The 23,851-nt window shown below is 34.8% G+C and overlaps 1 protein-coding gene across 4 annotated transcripts in view; it reads left to right on the top strand.

Moving 5' to 3' along the window:
• The window catches only part of CASC1 (cancer susceptibility 1), an 85,250-nt gene that overhangs the window by 761 nt on the left and 60,638 nt on the right, over positions 1-23,851 (top strand). For all 4 annotated transcript variants that reach the window (XM_023504686.2, XM_031938470.1, XM_031938469.1 and 1 more), the window contains exons 2-4: positions 172-189; positions 8,675-8,692; positions 9,413-9,430. In XM_023504686.2, the coding sequence (XP_023360454.1) occupies positions 172-189; positions 8,675-8,692; positions 9,413-9,430 (54 nt within the window). The remainder of the gene's footprint in view (positions 1-171; positions 190-8,674; positions 8,693-9,412; positions 9,431-23,851) is intronic.

The raw sequence follows: 23,851 nt of genomic DNA, 5'->3' as shown, positions 1-23,851 counted from the left end.
CTACGAGCAAATAAATTATGAGTTCTTAGAGGAATATAGGATGTTGAGTATTTTAATGTACACCTGCTTATGTTGCATCTCATTTTCTGGGGAAACATGCTTATAGTTTTTTGGTGTGTGTATAACTTCTTACTGACTTTATAATCTTTCCCCTCTTCCCCCAACTTCTAGGCTCCCAAAGAAAAAAAGGTAGGTTCAAATGATTAATCTCCCAAATTAGCTAAGTACATGAAGACATAATTTTGTTATTACAGTTCATTTATCATTCATCTTTACATGTAAACATCTTAGCAGTTGAACTTTTAAAGGTCTTTACAATGTATTTAATAGAAAACTTAAGATCATTAGCAGTATATAATCCTTTGATTTATTATTAATTTATTTAATTAATTAATTAAATTAATTTATTATTAATCCTTTAAGATTTATTGGTGCTAAGATTCCCAACTGAAATTTGAATTATTTCTATTTAAAATTAACTTTATTCCATTATATCATGCCTATTATTTTCATACTCATATTATAAATGGGTCATTCTAACCAGTATATACCTGCTTTGATATATTATGTGCTAATGTTCTTTCATATAGAATTATGACTGTCTCTGTGTGTGTGTGTGTGTGTGTGTGTGTGTGTGTGTGTGTGTGTGTGTTTTCAAGGTAGTTGGTTTTAAAGGATGACTGAACTTTCAAAATTTTTCAGAATTTTTTTGCTCAGTTATGATGAAGAAGGTATTTTTTGTGTGTGTGTGCCATAAACATGCTGACCTTACTTATCCAAATATTGCTTCATATCATCCTTTCATGCTGAAAATTCAATTGTAAATAAAATATTAATGTTTTGTGACTTTTCTTTTTTGCTTAAGTAGGAAACGTTTGAATTTTATCAGATTTTGGGTGGAAATTTCCTTCACTGCTGCAGATCTACAACCTGATTTGCTGTCTTCAAGACTAGTGTTCCTAAAAGTTAATTGATTAATTCATAGTGACATAGCTAGTAGGTATCAGAGATCTTGTGGACTCCAAAACTAGTTTTTAAAGCCCAGTCTATAACACGGTCCTAGGATTAAGAGGATAATTTCTGAGGTTGGAAAGATAATTAAGTGCTCATTCCCTAATATTTAGAAGCATATACAATTTAAATGGATAATTATGTAGGAGGAAAGTATTACTATGACATTAAAAAAAGTGAACAAAGAACAATGCATAACTACAGATTCACAGACAAAACAACCATATGAGCCCCAAGATTATTTGGAGAAAGGTGCCAAAACACAACTGTCTCTGTTCCTTCCAGACTTGTGATCAATCTTTTGAGCTATTGAACTTTGCACTTACTTTAGTACACTCAAACTGCCTTTTACAAAGTTAGTTCTTTTATTGGAGGGATGATACAATATCAATAAAGATGTTAATATCCTGAGAGATCTTTTGATGAAGCTACCATTTTTGTTAGTGAAGGGACAAAGATTTCACTGATAAAGGTCTCACAAAAGCAGGGATGTGACAGGATAAGCAAAAAATTTAAAAACCTTGAATTTTAAATAGACCAGTTCAAAGTCTAGTTCAAAGAAAATTTAATTATTATAGTGTACAATCCTTAATTTAAAAAACTTTATTTTACTTAGGAAGAGAATTTTCCTAGTTAGTGTAGCATTTTCTATGTTAGTATATTTGTTGAGTCATTTCAGTCCTTATTCTCCTTGACCTCTTTGCAGTCTGTGATTCCCCCCATATCTTCTTGATAATATTTTCTCTTAAGTTTTCAGAACACAACTCTCTCCCACTTTTCTTTCTATCTATTTAATAGTTTCTTTTCTGTATCTTTTGTTGGATCCTCTTACAGATCAGATCTTCTAACTACAAGTGTCCTTCAGAGTTTTCCTCTGTGCACTCTTCTTTTCTCCCACTATCTTAATCCTACTTGGCTATCTCATTAGTTCTCATGGACTTAATTACCATCCATCCTATACTGATTCTCTTATCTTTCTCCAGTGCCTCTACTGACCTTCAGGCTCCCATCTCCAGGTGGCCTTCAGAAATCTTGAAATGTACATTCATTACACATTTAAACAATATATCCAAAATGGAATCATCTTTCCTAAACTCCTTTCCTACCTTTCCTATTATTGTGGAGAACAACAACATCCTCTCAGTCCCTGAAGCTCACAAACTAGGAGTCATTCTATATTCCTCATTCTTAATAGCTTCCCTTCCTCCTCGTCCTCCATATTTAATCTTTTGGTAAGGCTTCTTGATTTTACCTTTGCAACATTTCTGACTCTACCAGTCCAATGGAATTCCACCTCACATCTGTATTATTGCAATAGCCTGCTGGTAGATCTTCCTGCTACAAGTCCCTTCCCCTTCCAATCCATTATTCAGCCACTCAGGTTATTTTCCTAAAATCTAGGTCCAATCATATGTGTTCTCCCTTGGCTCCCAAACTTCAGTGATTTCCTATTGCCTCCCAAATCAAATGCAACTTACTGTTTGGCATTCAAAGCCCTTCATGATCTAGGCCCCGACTTTCCAGTCTTTTTAAAGTTTATTCCCCCAACATATATTTTTTTGATCCAATTACACTGGCTTCCTGACTGTTCCACAAATAAGGCGTTCTGTTTCTCAGCTCTAGCTATTTTCTGTCTGTTCTGCTTGTCTGAAATGCTCACTCTCTTCCACTTAGACGACTGACCTCCTTGGCTTCAAGTCCCAGTTAAAATGGCTTTCTATAGGAAGCCATTCCAACCTCTTTAAGTTCCAGTGTCTTCCTTCTATTAAATTATCTTCTATTTATTCTCTGTATAGCTTGCTTTGTATATATTTGTTGGCATTTGTCACCCTCATTAAATTCTATGTTCCTTCAGGGCAGGGCCTCTTTTTTTGAATCTATAGTCCTTAGCAAAATGCCTGGCACAAAGGAGATGTTGAATAAATGTTTACTGACGATGATGTTGGAAGTTTTAGTTACAAATATTTCCTGTACACAAGCCTCACTGTTCATGAACATGATAAAAAAATTTTATGAGACAGTGCTCCTTTGTGAGACAGTTTAGGGGGAAGAATTCTGTAACTACTCTTCTTGCTATATCATTTGAGTAAATGATTTTGCTGAGAGCTAAAGAAAAGAAAAAGAAATCTGAATTATTCAGGAAGATAGCTTCTGCCTGACCAAACTTTCACAATGCTTGATGTGACTTTATCTCATGACATCTGAATACATTTGGTCAGGAGTAGATATACTCCTTGCTCCTCTCTGCCATTCCCACCACTCTCTCCTATCATTAATTTACTCTATCCTTTAAGATTTACTATTCAAAACTTTAGAGTTAAGTTACTGACTTCTGGAATACTTTTACTTTTTCATGTTCCAGTACTTGACTCCAACATCCTCCTTTTTGCCCTAATTCTTGACTTTATATTTAAGGAAATCAATATCATACAACTTGGATTCCGAGTTAATCAACTTTATCAACTCTTTGATAAATCTATTTTTACTCCTTTTGAGCCACTTGTAGGGAAGAATAATCCTTAGAGCTCATCATCACCCATACCATTCATGATCCAGAACTCGGAAAGTTCTTCTCACTGATCATGACCTCTTTCCTTCTCCTTCCCTCCTTCTGCCTCAAACTTATTTTTATTTGTTGTTGATATCTTTTGTTTTTTACAAGACCTTATTTCCAAATATATCTCACTTCCCTCCCCTATCTAGCAAGCCATTTAACAAAAAAAAAAAAAGAGAAAAAATTAAAACAGAATTAATCAACACATCAATTTAATCTGGCATTATCTGTAAAAGTCCACAAAAGTCCTCTCACATCTAAAAAGAGGAAAGGAAGACACATTTTTTCATGTCTTAGTACTAAGTTTGATCATTTAAATTTAATAGCATTAAGTTTTTATTTTTATTGTTCTATTTGTGTTGTGTGTATTGTTTTTCTGGTTCTGCTTCATTCTACTTTTCATAATTCTCTTTATTCTCTATATTCATCATTTTTTATAGTTCAATAATATTTTATTATATTCACATCTCTCCCTTTAAGCTCTCCTCCATCCATTGAGAAGGCAATGTATATATCATTTATATATACATATAAGGTCACACAAAATGTAATTGGATATTAGCCATGTTGCAAAACAGACAAAAAATGCCCAGAAAAATAAAATGGAAAAAAATATACTGCATTCAGAGTTCATCATTTCTCTCTCTGGATATGAATAACATTTTTTTTTATGACTCCTTTGGGATTATCTTGGATCATTAAATTGAATAGAGTCATTTGGTCTCTCAAAATTGATCATTAAAATATTACTGTTGTGATATGTTATGATTTTCCTGGTTCTATTTAGCTCACTTTGTATCACTTCATATAAATCTTCCCACGTTTTTTGAAGTCATACCCATCATCTTTTTTTATAGCCCAATAATATTCTTATCACAATTATATATCATAACTTGTTCGGCCATTCTTTACTTGATGGGCATCTCCTCAGTTTCCAATTCTTTGCCACCACAAAAAGAATTGCTATAAATATTTCTGTACGTATAGGTACTTCACCTTTTTTCTTTGATCTCTTTGGAATATAGACCCAGTGGTATTGCTGTGTCAAAGATTATGCATGGTTTTTAGGTCTTTGGCCATAGTTCCAAATTGTTATCCAAAGTGGTTGGATTAATTCACAGTTCCACTAATAGTGCATTAGTTTATTTATATATTTTTTCATTCCTCCCAGAATTTGTCATTTCCCTTTTCTCTTATGTTAGCTAATCTGATGGGTATGAGATGATAACCTCAGAATTGTTTTGATGTGAAGAGATTCTATCAATAGGTGGCAATTGGTACCACATTTTGAATCCAGCCAGAACTATAGTTCAGGATAGCATCTGGGGGAAGGCAAGCCTGACCCCAAGCAGCCTCTTAAATAAGAGATCCCGTGGGACCATCTTTAAGCCTTTGTGAGGATAAGATCTAGCACACAAGTACAATTATTTCACTCTGGCAACGTTGTAGGAGATAATAGTAGAGCCTACCTATTACATTCAACAGTGCAGATCCTGGTTCTGGCACCAAGTCCTAATCTAAAAATTGAAGAGCAAAAACTAGAAACCTTACAATCAAAAAATATTGTGGAGTAAAACAATGCTAAAATTAAATTCCAGAGGAAGGCAATAACCTAGAATATTCAAGAAAAAAAAAAAAAAAGAATGGTTTAGCTATAAGGATTCCCCAAAATGCTTGCATGATATGAAGGAAGAGCTGAAATAAGCACGTTGAACAATACCATGGAAAAGATTTTCAGCAAGAAAACAGCACTGGTTCAGGTAGACATAAGCCCGTTCCCCCTCCTCCTTCATAAAGGAGACTAGTAAAATGGATGGGTTGGGTCATATGGGTATGGTGACTCAAGAGCTTTGAGACATAAGCCTGAAGGCTACTGATTTCTCAGATTCATCTTTTTATGTCCTGCAGGACCAGGAAGTCTCATTAATAGCTCTAGCCTTAACTCTCTAGTCCAATTAAGTACCAGGGGCAGTTTTTCTGTCTCTATAGAAAAACCATAGTCTGGCCTACACGACCTCTATTAGTTTTTGCTTCTATTCAGATGTTATTGCATGTTTGAATATGTTGATTATATGTCAATTATAATAATGTTTTGATTTTTGTTTTAAAATTAATTTACAGTTAATGATTTTTGGTTATATGATGGCATTATGAAAATGCTGTAGGTATATGCACACTTAAGTTTTTTTAAAACTGTTTTTGTAGTATGGGTGTATACATTTATCATTCCTGTGTATTCATGTGATGATCCTGCACAGATGTAGTCAATATCTTGTCAGATGATGTTTTGAATTATTTTGACCATTTGCAACATCAATATGGTTATTATTGGATGCCTGTGATCTAAGAATAATCATTCTTAGTTTAGTGAATGTTAATATCTGTTGTGATGTCCATAATGCGTATTTATAGGTATTTGTATATGTCAGTTTTGCATGATTGTAGAGTGTTGAGCTGAAGGGGAGAATATGGTAAAGTTCATTGCTCTTGGGACAGCAGTCAAGTAAAATGAAAGGTTGGAAGAGTCACATGAAAGGTTATGAGGGCAAGACTTTGAGAGTCTACAAACTAGCCCCTTCCCCTTCAGAGTTTGTTGTCTTTGCCCTTGCAAAAAATTTCTAGCTGATGATTCTTTCCATTTAGTCTTCCAAGTCCACAATTCTTTCCTTTCATGAGACTGAACAGAAAGAAGGGATGCAAAGGTGCATGCCAGTCAACCAATCTGCCTATTGTGAATTGATAGCCACAACTTTCAGACTGATGTATCTGGTGCAGCTACTATAATAGCAGTTGGCAATGGTTCTGTCTTCTATAACCAGACCTAACTGGAAATAAACTTTTTCCTGAAACTCAGATATAGTTGCTTCTTAGTTCCATAACAGGGTTATTAGAGGAATCTGGTCTAGAGCCCAAATTCCAGGATTCCTGCTTCAGCTTTTGAGAATCAACTTGTTAAGCAAGAGGGATAACAAACTCATCTTCTACATTTCCTTGACTCAGGTTATTGAGGGCCCCTGACCTCTAAAAAGAGCTTTTTGGGGGGCACATATCTCTTGCCTCTTAATCCTTTCACTAATCAGAATAGTTGGATCGATTTGCCTGTAAGAACAAAGGATTTCTCAGATGCATATTTGGGTGTACTTAAGTAAAGTCTTTATCTATTTTTTAAAAATTATTTTTAAAGTTTTCAATTTTACTAATTGTGGATCATGCTTTCAGCTTCTGGAATATTATCTGATGAAATAGCTGAAGCATGTAACAGTTAATTCAAGAATTTGTAGGATGAGTACCCTCTTGTGAGCAAATACAATACTGCAGCTTTTAGGAGTCAGTACATAATTATTCACACTAAATACCTTCTGAAGTAGCTACTGGGCTGGTGACTGAAGAACACTATGCACTCTTAGTGGCCAGAGTGCGTTCTAAACTTGCTAACTAGTTAATTAATAGCTGTAACAGAACCAAGTTTGTATGGTTATAGCTATTCTGGTACCATCAAAGATAAACTCACCCATTCCATGATGCTATATAAAGAGAATACTTGGGAGTCAGGAAGCCCTGAATTTTACAGATGAGGAAACGGGCAGAGATTAAGTAATTTACCTGGGATCACACAGCTAACTACCTAAGGTGGGAGATAACACCTCTGGCGGCCCTTTCCTCTTCTCTCCCCCAGCCAAGGTTAGTCATGGCAGCCGAGCCAGGTCCCATTCGAGAAAACGGTGGATGGAGCCAGGCCACCCTTTCCTCCTCCTCTCCTCACCCTCCGGCGAAAAAGGGATTAAATAAGGAACCTGTCACCCCCTTCGTGGTATCCATCATCTTGTGCCCCTCCGGAGACTCGAGACACGGACAAGACAACAGCCCAAAACATTTGACTTAACGCAGCAAACCCAGACGCTTTCTGGCAACCTCACTCACTCACTCACCTGGGCTTAAAACTCAAGGAGTCTTGTGAGACTCTCCTCCCCAGAGAACTAAAGGGAAGGTCAGGGTGTGGGTGGGGCCTCGAGGCAATGGGGAAAGGAGGTAGTGTAGGAAGCGGGCTGAGTTGTGAAAAGCAAAAGCGGGTGCATCAGTGCAGAGACTGGGCCTCTGGCAAAACTGGCAAATTTGTAGGCAGGCGTTCTGGTCGCCTGGAAAGCAGGACTCTGTTCCACCTCCTGGTGAGAAAGGGCTGGAGGCAGAACTTTTCTCTGAGGGTGCGCGGGCTGTGGCGGCAGTGCTGGGAAGCTGGGGATCCTGGCAACAGAGTGGGCCATTTGTCAACAGTGTACTAGCTCCCGCGCAGCTCCCTGGGACAGAGGTGATCTCAGGCTGTTTCATGGTAAGCGCTGGAAACTCCAAGAAAGAGCAGGTGCTTGGGTGGGCGGCTGGGAGTAAGCTTTGTTTCTTTAGTAGGGTCCAAATGAATGGGTGCATTAGATCTAAAGGTAGCTAGCTAAATGGTGAATCGGTGCACTGTATATGTATGATACAAAATATACAGAATGTCCTAAAACCTTAGTGCAGTTTTAAGCTATTAAGGAAAAATAATAATGCACTGAGAAGAGGGATGGATGAGCGCCTCAGCAGATGTGGACAAGCAGGTGATGTACCCTTAGCATTCTATCTTTCTCACTGCAGTTAGGAACTCTTAAAAACTGAAAATTTTCCAGCAGCAACTTGAGGGTCCAAGCGAAGTGTTTAATGAATGAATGTGCACGGGACAATGAGATGTTACAGTTTGCTTTAAAATAAAACCAAAATGGATCTCAGCTGTCAGCTTTTGGCTATTGATAATAAACTTTAACATTAAATGCTTTTGAGATGGAAACCATGCATGTTTTGTGGTTTCTAGAAATATTTAAAAATTGATAAATGGGTAAAGTGTATGTTGCATTAATGCTTTGTGTGAATGTTGGCTATTATTTATATTGTGCCTTCATATGAATAAATGAAGATGAGTTCTTAGAGGAATATAGGATGTTAGAGTACTCTTAGTGAACACCTGCTTGTGTTGCATCTCAGTCTCTAAGTAAAGCTGCTTATAGTTTTTTTGGTGTATGTATGTATGGATGGATGTGAATGCTTACTGACTTTCTAATCTTTTGTTTCTCCCAATTCTAGGCTCCCAAAGCAAAAAAGGTAGGTTCAAATGATTCATTTCTCAAGTGAGTTAAGTTAGCTAAGTGCATAAAGACATAATTTTCTCATCACTTCATTTATCCATTTTTATGTGTTATTTTAGCAGTGGGTAGAAAACTTTTGGGACATCATGTGCAGAGGGATGGATGGAGGATGGATGGATGAGTACCTCAGCAGATGTGGACAGGCAGGTAGTGTAGCCTTAGCATTCTCTCCATCCTTCTCATTATAGAGTTAGGCATTCTCAGAAACTACAAATTGTTCAGCAGCCACTTGAGGGGCCAAGCAAATCGTTTACTGAAGAAATAAACAGACAAAAGAATGTGCACAGGACACATGCAGTATTACAATTTGCTTTAAAATAAAACCAAAAAGCTGCCAACTTTTGGCTATTGATAAGTGTTTCTATCACATATTTTTGAGATGGAAAGAAACTGCACATTTTATCGTGTTTCTATAAATATTTTAAAATTGATAAATGGGTAAAGTGTGTTGCATACCTTAATGACATATGTGAATATTAGCTATTATTCACATTGTCCCTTCATAGGAGTAAATGAATATGAGTTCTTTGAGGAATATAAGATGTTAGAATATTTTTAGTGTACACCTGCTTGTGTTGCATTTCGATTTCTGAGTAAATCTGCTTATAGTTTTTTTTTTTTTTTTGCATGTAAATACTTACTAACTTTCTAATCTTTTGTTTTTCCTAATTTCTAGCCTCCCAAAACAAAAAAGGTAGGTTCAGAAGATTATTTTCTCAAGTGAGGTAGCTAACTGCATAAAGACATAATTTTCTGATCACAGTTCATTTATAATTCATCTTTACCTGTGTTAACATCTTAGCAGTTGAACTTTTGAAAGTAACTTTACAATATATCTAATAAACATTTAAGACTACTAACAATATGTAAACATGTGAAAGGCAAGAAAGATATTTAAAATAATCCTTAAAAATAAACTTAATAGTTACTAAGTTTCTCGATTGAAATTCAAATTATTTCTGTTCAAAATTATCTTTATTCAAGCATATGATGCTTATTATTTTCATATAAATGGATTATAAATGGATCACCCTAAGTACTATTCAGTAGTAATGAATAAGTATATATAATTATGGGTGTAATGAATATGTGAAACATATTCATGTTTTGTGATTTCTCTTTTTTATTTTTGGCCTAAGTAGCAAATATTTCAACTTTATCAGAAATTGAGAGTGGAAGTTCACTTCAGTACTGCAGATCTATAGCTTGATTTGCAGTCTTCAAGACTGGTGTCCCTAAAAGTTAAATGATTAATTCATAGTGACATAGCTGGTAGGCATCAGAGAGCTTGTTGACTTCAAAGCTAGTTCTTTGCCCAGTCTAATACTGTCCTAGGATTATTATCTGAGGTTGGAAAAATAATTAACTGCTCATTCCCTAATATTTGAAAGCAAATAGAATTTAAATGGTTAATTATATAGGAGGAAATGTAACTCATGACACTAAAAAAAAAAAAAAAAAAAAAAACAGATTCACAGACAAAACAATGATATGGATTCTAAGAACAAATATCTTGAAATGTATGTTCACTATACATTTTAAACAATATGTGCAAAATGGAATTATTATCTTCTTCCTTAAACTCCTCTCTTACCTTTCCTATTATTGTAGAGTACAACAGCATCCTCTCAGTCCCTCAAGCTTGCAACCCGGGAGTCATTCTATATTCCTCACTCTTTCTCTCAACAATTCTACTTTCTCCTCATCCTCATATCTAATTTTTTGCTTAAAGCTTCTAGATTTCACCTTTGCAACTTTGACTCTACCACCCTAGTGCAAGTCCTCCTCACCTTACATCTAGATTATTGCAATAGCCTACCAGTCAGTTGTCCTGCCTCAAGTCGCTTTCCCTTCCAATTCATTCTCCATTCAGCCACTTAGGTGATTTTCCTAAAATCTAGGTCCAACCATGTGTGTATCTCGCCCACCCCCAAACTTCAGTGATTTTCTTTTGTCTCTAGAATTAAATGCAACATGTGCTTAGCATTCAAAGCCCTTCTTGATTTAGGTCCCACCTTTCCAGTCTTTTTTAAAGCTTACTCCCTCAACATATATTTTTTGAACCAATTACACTGCCTTCCTAGCTGTTCCACAAATAAGATAGTCTGTTTCTCAGCTCTAACCATGAGATGTTGAAAAATGTTTACTGATAATGATATCGAAAGCTTTAGCTACAGGTATTCCCTATACACATGCCTCACTATTCATGCTCATGATAAAAACATTTTTGTGAGTTTTTTTCAAGGATGAATGTTGAAAACTTTCTTTGCATGTATTTTTGAAAGTAAAAAAGCTATTATTAAAAATTCATAAGAGAGTGCTCTCTGGTTTTATGGAGAATAATTTTATAATTACTCTTTTTGCTATGCCATTTGAGTAAATGATTTTGCTGAGAGCTAAGGAAAAGAAAAAGAAATCTGAATTCCTCCGGAAGATACCTACTTCCTGACCAAATTTCGAAAGACTTGATGTGATTTTATCTCATGACATCTGAATACATTTGGCCAGAAATAGACATACTCCTTATTCCTCACTGCCACTTCCACCACTGTCTTCTGTCATCCCTCCTTCTTTGAGATTTGCTCTTTCTGGCCTATTCAGAACTTTATCGAAATTAGTTATTGGCTTCTGGAACACTTTTACTTTCTCAAGTTCCAGTACCTGTTTCCCAACCTTTTTTTTTTTTAGCCCTAATTCTTGACTTTATATTTAAAGAAATCAATATACACATTGATCTCTCCTCACAGTTGAATTTTGAGTTAATCAACTTCATCATCTCCTTTGATAAAACTATTTTTATTCTTCCTGAGCCACTTGTTAAGGAAGAGCAATCCCTAGAGTTCACCACCACCCATATAATGATCCAGAACTAAGTAATTTCCTCTCAGTGATCATGACCTCCTATCCTTTCCTCTCTTTTTCTGCCTCAAACTTATTTTTATTTGTTATTGATGTTTTTGTTTTTATATGACCTGGTTTCTAAATGTATTCTACTGTTCTCCTGTACTCAAAAGCCATCCCATGCAGCAAAAAGTAAAAAATAAAGAGGGGGAAAAAAGTTCAGGAAAATTAATCAGTACATCAATTCAATCCAATATTATATGTAACAGTCTACATTGATAGCATCTCACCTCTAAAATGAAGTGAAAACCTTATTTTTAAAATCTCTTTGAACCAAGCTTGATTATTTAATAGCATTGCATTTTTGTTTTTGTTGTTATACTTTGTATTTGTGGTGTTTATATTGTTTTTCTTGTTCTGCTCCCTTCATTCAATTTTTCCATGCTTAATTCTTTATATTCATAATTTTTTATATCTCAGTAATATTGAATTACATTAACATCCCACCCTTTAATGTCTCCTCCATTCATGGAGAAGGCAATATATATATATCATATATATATATATATATATATATATATATATATATATATATAGTCATGCAAAATATACTTGTGTATTAATCATGTTATAAAAAAGAAAAAAATTGTTAAGAAAAATAGAGTAAAAAATATACTTTAATGTGCATTCATGCTTCATAATTTCCCTCTCTGGATATAGATATCATTTTCTTCATGAATACTTTGGAATTTTTTTGAATCATTGTATTGATGAATGTAGCTAAGTCTTTCAAAGGTGATAATCATTACAAAATTGCTGTTATGATATATGTTATGATTCTCCTGGTCTATTCAACTCATTTTGTATCAGTTCATATAAATTTTCCTAGATTTTTTTTTTTAGCTGTCAACCTTTATTATTTTTAATAGTGCAGTAATACTGCACCACAGTCATATGCCATAACTTATTTATCCATTCCTGAATTGATAAGCATCTCCTCAGTTTTCAACTCTTTGTCACCACAAAGAGTTGCTACAAATATTTTTGTACATAAAATATCCTGGGGAGATGTTATCTTTTTTTCTTTTTCTCTTTCAGGTTTGTTTCATATTGATGGAAAAATTTTCAAGGAGACAAGTGCAGTATTTTCATAACTAAATAGCTTAAGATCTTGGAAGGCAGGTCTTTAAGTTCCTTAAGAGTAACTGGAGTCTCAATTATTTCTCCTCTAATCAGCAGCTAGCTATTCTCAGTTTCTGCTAGCTGCTTCAATGCAGTAGCTGACAGGTTTATCGTTCGTTCTATAACAAACTCTCTGTAATCTGAGACACCACACTCAATGGCAGTTCTTTCTAGCTGCCCTTGAGTTCTACCTGCCTTTTGTGCCTGTGTGTGTGTGTGTGTGTGTGTGTGTACACACACACATATATGTAAAAAAATCTTTTGCATTCCTCTCAGTATTTCCTTTTTCTCTTACGTTAGCCAATCTGATAGTTGTGAGATGATAACCTCAGAATTGTTTTAATGTGCAAGAGAATATGTTAGTAGGTGGAAGTTGGTACCATATCCTGAATCCAGGCCAAAAGGACATCTTATGGATGAAGGTAGACATGACTCCAGGCAGCTTTTCAAATAAGAAATTCAATGGGATCAGTTTTAAGACTTTAGGGAGGATAGGGCATACTAGCACACCAGCACAGTTGTTTCACTCTGGCACTGTAGCAGGTGATAATACCAGTGTCTACTCATTACACTCAACAGTACAGATCCTGACTCTGGCACCAAGTCCTAATCTAAAAATCGAAGATGAAAAGACACTTATAAATCAAAAAATACTGTGGAGTAAAACAATCCTAATATTAAATGACAGAGGAGGGAAATAAACCAGAATATTCAGGGGAAAAAAAAGAATGCATTAGCTACAAAGATCCCTAATAGTGCTTGGTTGATAAGAGAAAAGAGCTAAAATAAAATATGGTTGTCTTATTTATATCTGGTTATATACATATAACTAAAATTAGATATCTGAGATTAAAGCAAAAAGTGAATAACTTCAGATGAATCAGTTGACATCATGAGAAATGGAATGGAGCAAATAATTCAGTAATTTAGTGAGACAAGAAATATTAGAACAGCATCAAAGGCAGAGTGAGAAATTTCTTACAAAAATGATTGAATTAGAAAACAAAAAAAAAAGGGTCATTTAAGAATCACTGGATTTCATTACCAAAAAAGTACATGTATCATGTTTCAAGAAATCATGAAGAAAAGTATCCAAAGATAATAGGACACAGTAGTGCAAAGTGAAAATATAAAAAAATTCACCAGTCACCTTCTGAAATAAACCCTAAATTGATTACCCTAGAAACAAACCCAGAATACAGAGATTTTAATTTGAAGAAAAAGTACTGCAAACAACTTGCAAGGAAAAGATGCCAAGGAATTGTTAGGAGTGTTGAGGTCTAGATTTGTAGTACTTAAATGAGATTAGGGTTTAGTTGAGGTCTAGTAGCGACTCGAGTTCCCAATAAAGGAATTTATTGGCCCGGGAGAGCTAGATTGATAAAAGAGGTTTATTATTGGCTTTGGAAGTAAGGAGATAGGTGAAGGTAGAGATAAGGAGGGCACTGGACAGAGGATTCAGTGGACAGAGGGTCCTCACACGGATAGCATGTTTGGAATCTCTGCAAAGAGGGGTTCCCAGTGTGGCCCTTTTATAATAGGAGACTTGGGGCTTTTGGGTGTAGCCCCAAAGTTGGGCAGATTTGGGTGGGGCTGGGACAGGCTCGGATCTTCTATTGGAATTCAAAGGGACCAGGATTTGTGAGTCAAAGGGTAATTACATTAACTAGAGGGGGGTTGGGAAAATCAAAGATAGGAATCTTTCCCACATCCAGAGTACACAATACTTCATTTGCAAGAATGATAAGAACAGAACTCGTGCACCATATACAAAAAGGCAAAAGATAAAGAATCATAACCAAGAATGATTTATCATGTAAAAAGAAGTGTTTTCCTCAAGGGGAAAGAGGGATCATAAATAGACTAGAAGAATTGTAAGCATTCCTATTGAGAAAACCAGAATTGAGTACAATCTTTGGAAAACAAATATGAGAGACAAGAGAAACTTACAAAGGATCTAGATAAAACAAATATGTGAGTTAGTGCCAATGTGTGTATAATAATATTTAAGCATGGCAATTGATAAACTAAGCCATATTTTTAATGTATAACAATTAGCATTGAAACATTTTGCCTATTTAAGCAATTTGTGATTGTAACATAATCTTTATGAGAGAGTGGAAGAGAGTTAGAGGACCACTTATTGTAGGAGATATTTCTTTTTAAAGAAACAGAAAAGACAAAAATTAAATTTAAAATAAAAAAATCTAATATAAGCAAAAATACAATTGAAACAAGTATTTCTTTTTAAAAACTTTTTTAAAATGTCATTTTACCTCTCACCTTCAAGAGATGGCTAGCAATCAAATGTGGTTTATATATGTTCACTCATATAAAACATTTCTATATTAGTCTTTTGTATATGACTTCAAGAAAAGGAAAAAATGAAAGAAAATGAAAATGATACCTTGTTTAGTCTGTATTCAAACAATATCAGTTCTCTTTCTGGAGTCAGATAGTATGATTTATCATTAATTCTTTAGGATTTTCTGGATCGTTGTATTGCTGAGAATAGAATAATCATTCATAGTTCTTTATTGTACAATATTGCAATTACTATGTACAAAATTCTCCTAGTTGCACTCATTTCACTTTGCATCAATTTATATGTGTTTCCAGGTTTTTCTAAACATCTAAAATGTGCATTTAGTATTTATTATAAAACAATAATATTCCATCACAGTCATTTACTACAGATTGTTTAGCCATTCCCCAATTGATATCTCTTAGATTTCCAATTCTTAATTCCCACAAAATGAGCTTCTATAATTTTTTTTTCTACACTAGGCTCTCCCTTGCCTTTTTATTTATTTATTTTTATGTCTTTAGAATATAGATTTAGCATTAATATTGCTGTATCAAAAGGTATGCAGAGTTTTATAATCCTTTGGGCATACTTTCAAATTATTCTTCAGGATTGTTGGATCAGTTCACAATGTATTAATGTCCCAGTTTTCCCACACTTTCTCCAATACCATCATTTTTCTTATTTTGTCATGTTAGTCTGATAGATGTAAGTAGTACTTCAGTATTGTTTTAATTCACATCTCTTCAATAAGTAGTGATTTAGAACATTTTTACATATAGCTATAGATAGCTTTGATCACTTCATCTGAAAACTGACTTTTTTGATGCTGAAGTATTTCTTTAAAAAATTAGTGAATCTGAAAAAAGAGGTAAAATAAAGAAAACCAGATTAAAAAACCACTCATACCAAGAAATTCAGAAACTAAGCAACTTGTCTCTTTATAAAATTGGTTTCTCCTGGTTAGTTAGAAAACAATGTTAGGCAATTAGATATCCATACAAAGACTGACTAGAGTGACTGTCTGAGCTGTGTAATGTATAAGGTTTATCAAAAGTAATTCCTAGTGTTTGAAAATTACAATAACTAATCTTGTCCATGCACATACATGCATCGGTATGCAGATGTGTAAGGGATGAAAATAGTTACAGTAACCCAAACAAACCATCAGTGAATTATGTTGTGGGTACTGATAGATTAGTAAATTCCAAAAAGGTAAGAGGCTATTTTTCTAGTGCTCAAGAATAAGTTGATTGTGTAGGGAAAAGCAGGTGATGTGCTTATTATGTGTTGTTGAAACAGAACATTATTGGTTGGGGGAATGATAGGTACTTTAGCTCTTAAAGAAGACCAGATCTTACTGCAGTTGATCTGTTGTTTTAGGTTCAGCATTGGAATGAAATAAGACACTAGATTACTACCTAACATTTAAGAAAAAAAAAAAAAAAACATACAGAACATTACAGTGGAAAAAATATTCAGCAAGAAATTCAGCTAAACATAGGCCCTCTTTCCCTCTCCCTTCATAGAGGAATATGACTGTTAAACTGGATGGGCTGGGTCATCTGGGTATGGTGATTCAGAGCTGTGAGACATAAGCCTAAAGGGTATTGATTTCTCAGTGTTCATCTTTTTATGCTGAACAGGACCAGGAAGCCTCATTAATGGTTGCCCTAGTCTTCTATCCCAATCAAGTCTTAGGAATACTTTTTTTGCCTTTAGAGGAAAAACAATAGTTTGGCCTACATATCCTCTATTAGATTTTGTTTCTATTATAGATGCTTTTACAGGTTTGTATATAAATGATTATGTATCAATTCTAATAATTGCTTTTCTGATTTATATTTTAAAATTAATTTATTGCTAATGTTTTTTGGTTATATGATAGTTATATGAAAATACTGTAGATGTATGCATACTTGTTAGATATGCTTTTTAAAAAAATAATAATTTTTTAATGTCCTCTTTATTTTTCTTTCTTTTTTCATTATTATTATAGATTTTTATTGACAGAACATATGCATGGGTAATTTTTCAACATTGACCCTTGCAAACACTTCCGTTCCAACTTTTCCCATCCTTCCCTCCCCTAGATGGCAGTCAGTCTCATAATGTTAAACATGTTAAAGTATATCTTAAATTCAATATATGTGTACATATTTATGCAGTTCTCTTGTTACACAAGAAAAATCTGATTTAGAAAGGTAAAAATAACCTGGAAAGAAAACAAAAATGAAAGCAGTTCACAATCATTTCCCAGTGTTCTTTCACTGGGTGTAAATGGTTCTGTTCATCATTGATCAATTGGAACTAAATTGGATCCGCTCATTGCGGAAGATAGCCACTTCCATCAGAACTGATCCTCATATAGTATTGTTGCTGCCATGTATAATGATCTCTTGTTCCTGTTCATTTCACTCAGCATCAGTTCATGTAAGTGTCTCCAAGCCTCTCTGTATTCATCCTGCTGGTCATTTCTTACAGAACAATAATATTCCATAACATTCATATACTCAGCCAATTGATGGGCATCCATTCAATTTCCAGTTTCTAGCCACTACAAAAAGGGCTGCCACAAACATTTTTGCACATACAGGTTAAAAAGTTTTTTGTAGTATGAGTATACAGTTATCACTGCTGTGTGTATATGTGATGTTCTTGCACAAATGTAGTCCGTGTAGCACCTTGTCAGATGATTTTACGAATTGTGTTATCTTGACCATTTTGCAATATCAGTGTGATTGTCATAAGAATAATCATTCTTGATTTAAATGAATGTTAATATCTGTTGTGATGCCTATAATGCATATTTATAGGTATTTGTATATGTCAATTTTACATGATTGCATAGTGTTGGGCTGAAGGGGACAATATTGCCCTTGGGACAGCAGTCAAGTAAAATGAAAGGTTGGAAGAGTCACATGAAAGGTTATGAGGGCAAGACTTTGAATGTGAGTCTACAAACTAGTCCCTTCCCCTTCAGAGTTTGTTGTTTTGCTCTTGCAAAAGGTTTCTAGCTGATGATTCTTTCCATTTAGGCTTCTAAGTCCACAATTCCATCCCTTTCCTTTCATGAGACTGAACAGAAAGGAGGGATGCAAAGGTGCATGCCAGTCAACCAATCTGCCTATAGTGAGCAGTGACACTCACTAGTAGCTACAACTTTTCAGACTGATGTATCTGGGTGCAGCTACTATAGTAGCAGTTGGCAGTGGCTCTGTCTGCTATAACCAGCCCTAACTGGAGATAAACTCTTCTCTGAAACTCAGATGTAGTTGCTTCTTGGTTCTATCACAGTGTTATTAGAGGAATCTGGTCTAGAGCCAAAATTCCAGGATTCCTGCCTCAGCTTTTGAGAATCAATTTGTTAACTAGAGGGATAACAAACTCATCTTTTACATTATCTCGACTCAGGTTATTGAGGCTCCTGACCTCTGAAAAGAGCTTTTTTTGGCACATATCTCTTCTCTAATCCTTTCACTACTCAAAATGGTTGGATCCATTTGCCTGTAAGAACAAGGTATTTCTCCGATGCAGTTTGGGTGGATTCAAGTAGCCTTTTTATCTCTTCATTTCTATTAATATTTTAAAGTTTTCACTTGTATCTATTTTGGCACGTATTCTAGATCTTGCTCTTAAACCTACATTGAATTCAGCCTCTGGAATATTGTCTAATGAAATAGCTGAGGCATGTGAGAGTTAATTCAATAATTTGTAGGATGAGTACCCTCTAGTGAGCAAATACAATACTGCAGCTCTTAGGAAAGTCAGCATATAATTCCTTCCACTAAATGCCTTCTGAAGTAGCTATTGGGCTGGTGACTGAGGAACACTATGCGCTTAGTGGCCAAAGTGTATTCTAAATTTCCTAACTGGTTAATTAATAAATATGACAGAGCCAAGTCTGTATGGTTTTAGCTACTCTGGTACCATCAAAGGCAAACTCACCCATCCATGATGGTATATAGGGAGAATACTTGGAGTCAAGAAGCCCTGAATTTAGGCCTGCCTCTGATACTAGCTCTGTAACTGAGCAAAATGACTGAACCTCTCCCGGTATTTTAATTTGAAAACTGAAGGATTTGGACTTGGGGGCCTCTATGGAAATCTTTTGATTCCATGATCCTGACACATAATATCTAATTATAATTAGGTCCTCATTGCTGCCCCACAATCTTTTCATTATTCTCATGGGTTATAACCTTCTCCACAGTCATGCTTCGCTTTACACATAGTAACTTATCAGGAGACCAGGGCAGAAAAGTGTATAACTTCTCCCAAGGCATCATCTCTGGTATGAGCAATTAGAAAGTGGGTGAGGAATTTGTGAAGGAGGCGGTAAATCATGGCTAAGGCTTTCCTGGAGAATTAAAGTAAATTAATTAAATAAATAAATAAATTAAAGTAAATTGGAACTTACCCATATATAGTTAATTCTCCTTAAGAATCTATAGAGAGGAGGCAGCTAGGTCATGCAGTAGATAGAGCACCAGTCCTGAAGTCAGGAGGACTTGAGTTCAAATGTGACCTCAGACACTTAAAACTTCCTAGCTGTATGACCCTAGGCAAGTCACTTAAATCCAATTGTCTAGCCAAAAAAAAAAAAAATCTATAGGGAGGTGAAAGTAGACAAATGGGTAGATAGCTATTTATGTCCTTTTGTTCAGTCTTACTCTGTAATTGCTGCAATGCTTTCCATGATGACTAGAAGAATGTGTGTTAAAAAAAGATTTTTGCAACTATAAGTACTGCCTTTCAATGTGAATATAAGATAGACAGTTGATATTGTTTGCTAGAGAAGATATATGTACAGAGGTATTGGTAAATTGAGACCTTTGAAAAAAATTAATCTTTGTGAAAGCTCTCCCAATCTACAATCTAGGTAAACATAAATATATGAAATCCAAAAGGAGAACCTGTAAAGCTTTGAAATTGTGCCTAAAACACTACTAAACTATGCATACCTTTTAATCTAGATATTCTGCTAGTATGTCTGTTTTTGCACAAATCTTTTTTCTGTTTCTTTGATACAGAAAAAAGACTTGTGCAAAAATATTGATAGCAGCTATTTTGTGGCAAAGAATTGGAGATCAAGGAAATGTCCTTCAATAGGAGAATGTTTCACAAGTTATGATATATGAATATGATATTATACTGTTAATGCTGTAAGATATGATGAAGATGATTTCTGAAAAACCTGGGAAGATTCATGTGAACAGATGTAAAATGAAGTGAGCAGAAAAAGCAGAATTTTAATCGAGTAATAGCAATATTATAAAGATAATGAAGTTTGAAAGACCTTTGATCAATCCTAATGACCAACCACATTTCCAAAGGATTCATGCTATCCACCTCCAGAAAGCTGATGGACTCAGGTTGCAGACTGAAACATATTTTCTTCTTTCAGCTTTTTCTTATTTATTTTTGCCTATGACTGATGCAGGAATTTGTTTTGCATAACTCATAAGTAAACATAAGTATTTGTAATTTTTCTGGCCTTCTCAATGGGTTAGGGGGATAATTTGAAACTAAAAAAATAAAAAGACAATTTTAAAAAAGTAAATTGAAAAAACACAAAGATGCTGTTGTTTTCCCTTGAGAACCAAGACCCTAAGTTGTTTCCCTAAGCATTGGTCCAGTTAGTAAGACACAAAGAAAACTCTATTGGATACTTTAAATCTCCCTTCCCTTTCTTACCTAGTTTTATTATTTTGTCTTGTACATTCTCAGACTTTTGGGAAGATTTTTCTACATTACTAAAATTGTGATAAAGCTCAGCCCAGCTCAAGCGAAGTAATTTTTTTTTTTTTTTTTTGGTAGTACCCTAATCCTTATAGAGAAGAAGGATAAACTCCCATCCTATTCTTGCTATGCCATTCAGTTAGTTACTGCTTAGGAATCCTTGGGACCTAGAAAAACCAAACACATCTAATGTATATCAGCAAGGGGACATATTTTACATAAAAAAATAAAACTTTTAAGCTATGTTGAGCTATTTTAAGCTGATATACCAAAGTTTTTCTGTGCTACCAAGACAGCCACAAAATCCATCACGTCATCTATAACCTTTCCTGTAATATGTGGGATTATCCATCCTTTCCTCAAAAGGTCATTAGGGAGCTATTGCTCTTCCATATCTTTTCTCCACTGCCTAATTTGATGCCAAAAGACTTTGGTTCCAGATAGTTGGTAGGTATCCAACTTTCCTGAAGAACATCTCATTTTAATTCTTATCAGACCTAGATCTCTATTGTCTATAAAGACTGTACTTCAAAAAACTTTATAAGTTTTATGCCTGTGATGTTTCTTTTTTTCTGTGAGATATTATGATTATTTTGTCAGGTCTTTTCCTGGCACTTTCCTTCCAACTCTTCTGGAACACAGTCCCTTTGCAACCCTCTTCTCTACTAGATGCACTTGTCATTCCCCTTCCCTGAGCCCCCCCAGGCCAGAATGAGTAGGCTTAACTTTTGATCTTCATTGCTATTTCTAGATCATTCCATTCTACTATCCCTCAGTAACTTCTACTTCTAAATTTACTCTAGAAGAAGCTAGGTGGTACAGTAAATGGACCACTGAATTTGGATTTTTCAAGAAGTTCTTCATTCCAATTTGGCCTCAGATACTAGTTATGTGACCTTGAACAAATCACTTAACTTTTGTCTCAATTTCCTCATCTGTAAAATGAGATCTTAATAATAGTACTATATTTCCAAGAGTTATGAGGATAAAATGAAATAATATTTCTAAAATGTTTTGTAAAACTTCAAAGTCTTAGGTAAATATTTATTATTATTATCCAATCCAAATTTATTTACTCTTCCAGATTATAACAGTTGTCTAAATAACTCCTAGGTCATTTTCTGTTTTGTTTTATTTCCAAAGAAATATTCCTGGCTCATTGTCTTCTTCTTCAATTAAAACCCACCTTTTAAATCAAGGATTCTGGTATACCTTTTACTGTCTCTCTTCAAACAAGCTAGAATCCAGCTTATCAGCTTTCTTAATCCCTTTGACTTTTAACCCTTACTTCAAGTTCCCTTGGTCACATAATTAAGTGCAAGTATTCTAACTTCACAGAATCATAGCTGAAATTCTTTTTACCATAACCTCCTATTGTTTCATTTTCTCCTGTGCTTCTTGCCTCTTCAACCTGTGCTTTCATATTCTCTAGTGATTTCATTCCTCCCTGATTTTGGAGTCTATCTTCCTTGCTCTAGTTTTGCTTTCCTTCCTTCAAAGTCTTTTCTTTAGTTAACCACTAGAATTCCATACTCCACTCTTGAATTTCTTTCTTATCACCATTCATTTTTTCCAAACCCCAACTTCAGACCATCCTCACCATCCATCTTTTCCTATGCACAAATTGCTGCATAATAGTGGAGCTAATCACTTTACTGTGCTGACATAGTCTATGAGCTTTCACTGTCACCTTCCAATTTTATTATTTTTCCTTAGTTGACTTCCTATTGTATTCCTCATAGTCCTTGTTCCAAAACTTTTTAACTTTCCTTAAGTCTTTAATAGCACTACCTCCCTGAGCTTTCTCTTCAGAAGATCTTGTCATGAAGAAAATAAAAGCCATTGATCAGGAACTTGCTTTTTCTTTAACCTTCTGCACTCTAAATTTCCTCAACATCTTCACCTTTCCTCCTTTGATGTAGTTCCCAGTGAAAGAAGTATTTTTTTAAATCAAATTCAAACTCCTATGAACTTACCCCTTCACTGATCCTTCTTTATTCTTCCATCTTTATGATATATAGTTTCTCTCCTCTCTCTGTCTCTCCTTTTTTTTTTTTTTTTTTTACCTTTTCCATTGTCTTCAAACATTTTTTGTACTCATCTCCTTAAATCCCACCCCACAAAAAACCCCTTTTATTTAATCTTACTGTCACCTTAACTTTTATTTTATATTTCCATTTTATCACTGCCAAACTCTTAGAAGAAGATATTTATACTCTTACCTCCACTTTGTAACCTTTATTCACTTCTGCCTCTATACTGGCTTCCACTTCTACCACTCTACCACTCAACTAAAATTGCTGAAGTTACTAATTATGTGGACTGCTAAATCCAAAAGCATTTTTATCCTGTTTTCACCCTTCTTGACCTTTCTGTAGATTATGGTAATATTGGCCATTTCATCCGCCTTTACACTCCCTTCCCTCCCCCCCATTTATTTATTTGTTTTGACACTGCACTCTTGATATCCCTGCCTGTATAATTTCTTTGCCTGAATCACTCCATTTGATATGGATTCGAATATATCCAGGGTCTTATGTTCTCTTCCTGCCTGTTTTCTTTTTGTGATTTCAACAGCTGTTTAGTTGTTTTTATGCAGATGACTTGCAAGTTTGCATATACAAATTGCATCTTTTCTTGAACTTCCAATACCAAATCTCTAAATGTTTGCTTCACAATCCTATATGGATGGCCCATAGGAATCTTCCATTCACCACAACCAAAACAGCAGCTTATCTTGACGCCCAACAACCTTTCTTTCTTAACCTTCTCCTTTCTGTGGAAGACATCACTATCTTTTCAATCACTGGTTCCCAACCCAGGAGTTAACTTTTTCATTTATTTAACTACGTCTCCACGTTCAATAATTCGCCAAGTTTTGTCAATTCTGTTAGCAGATGATATCTCTTATATATGTGTCTTTCTTTGCTTTTACAGATCACCACCTTATTTTAAATTAAAAAATAAACATTTATTGAGAACTTACTATTTACCAGGCTCTGTGTTAAGTCATGGAAATAAAAATACAAGCACAAAGATAGTCCC

This window comes from Sarcophilus harrisii, chromosome 5 (genome assembly GCF_902635505.1).
Source record: "Sarcophilus harrisii chromosome 5, mSarHar1.11, whole genome shotgun sequence".
Taxonomy (NCBI): Eukaryota; Metazoa; Chordata; class Mammalia; order Dasyuromorphia; family Dasyuridae; genus Sarcophilus; species Sarcophilus harrisii.
The sequence above is the reverse complement of the archived record's forward strand: the minus strand, read 5'-3'. Positions and strand labels throughout refer to the sequence as shown.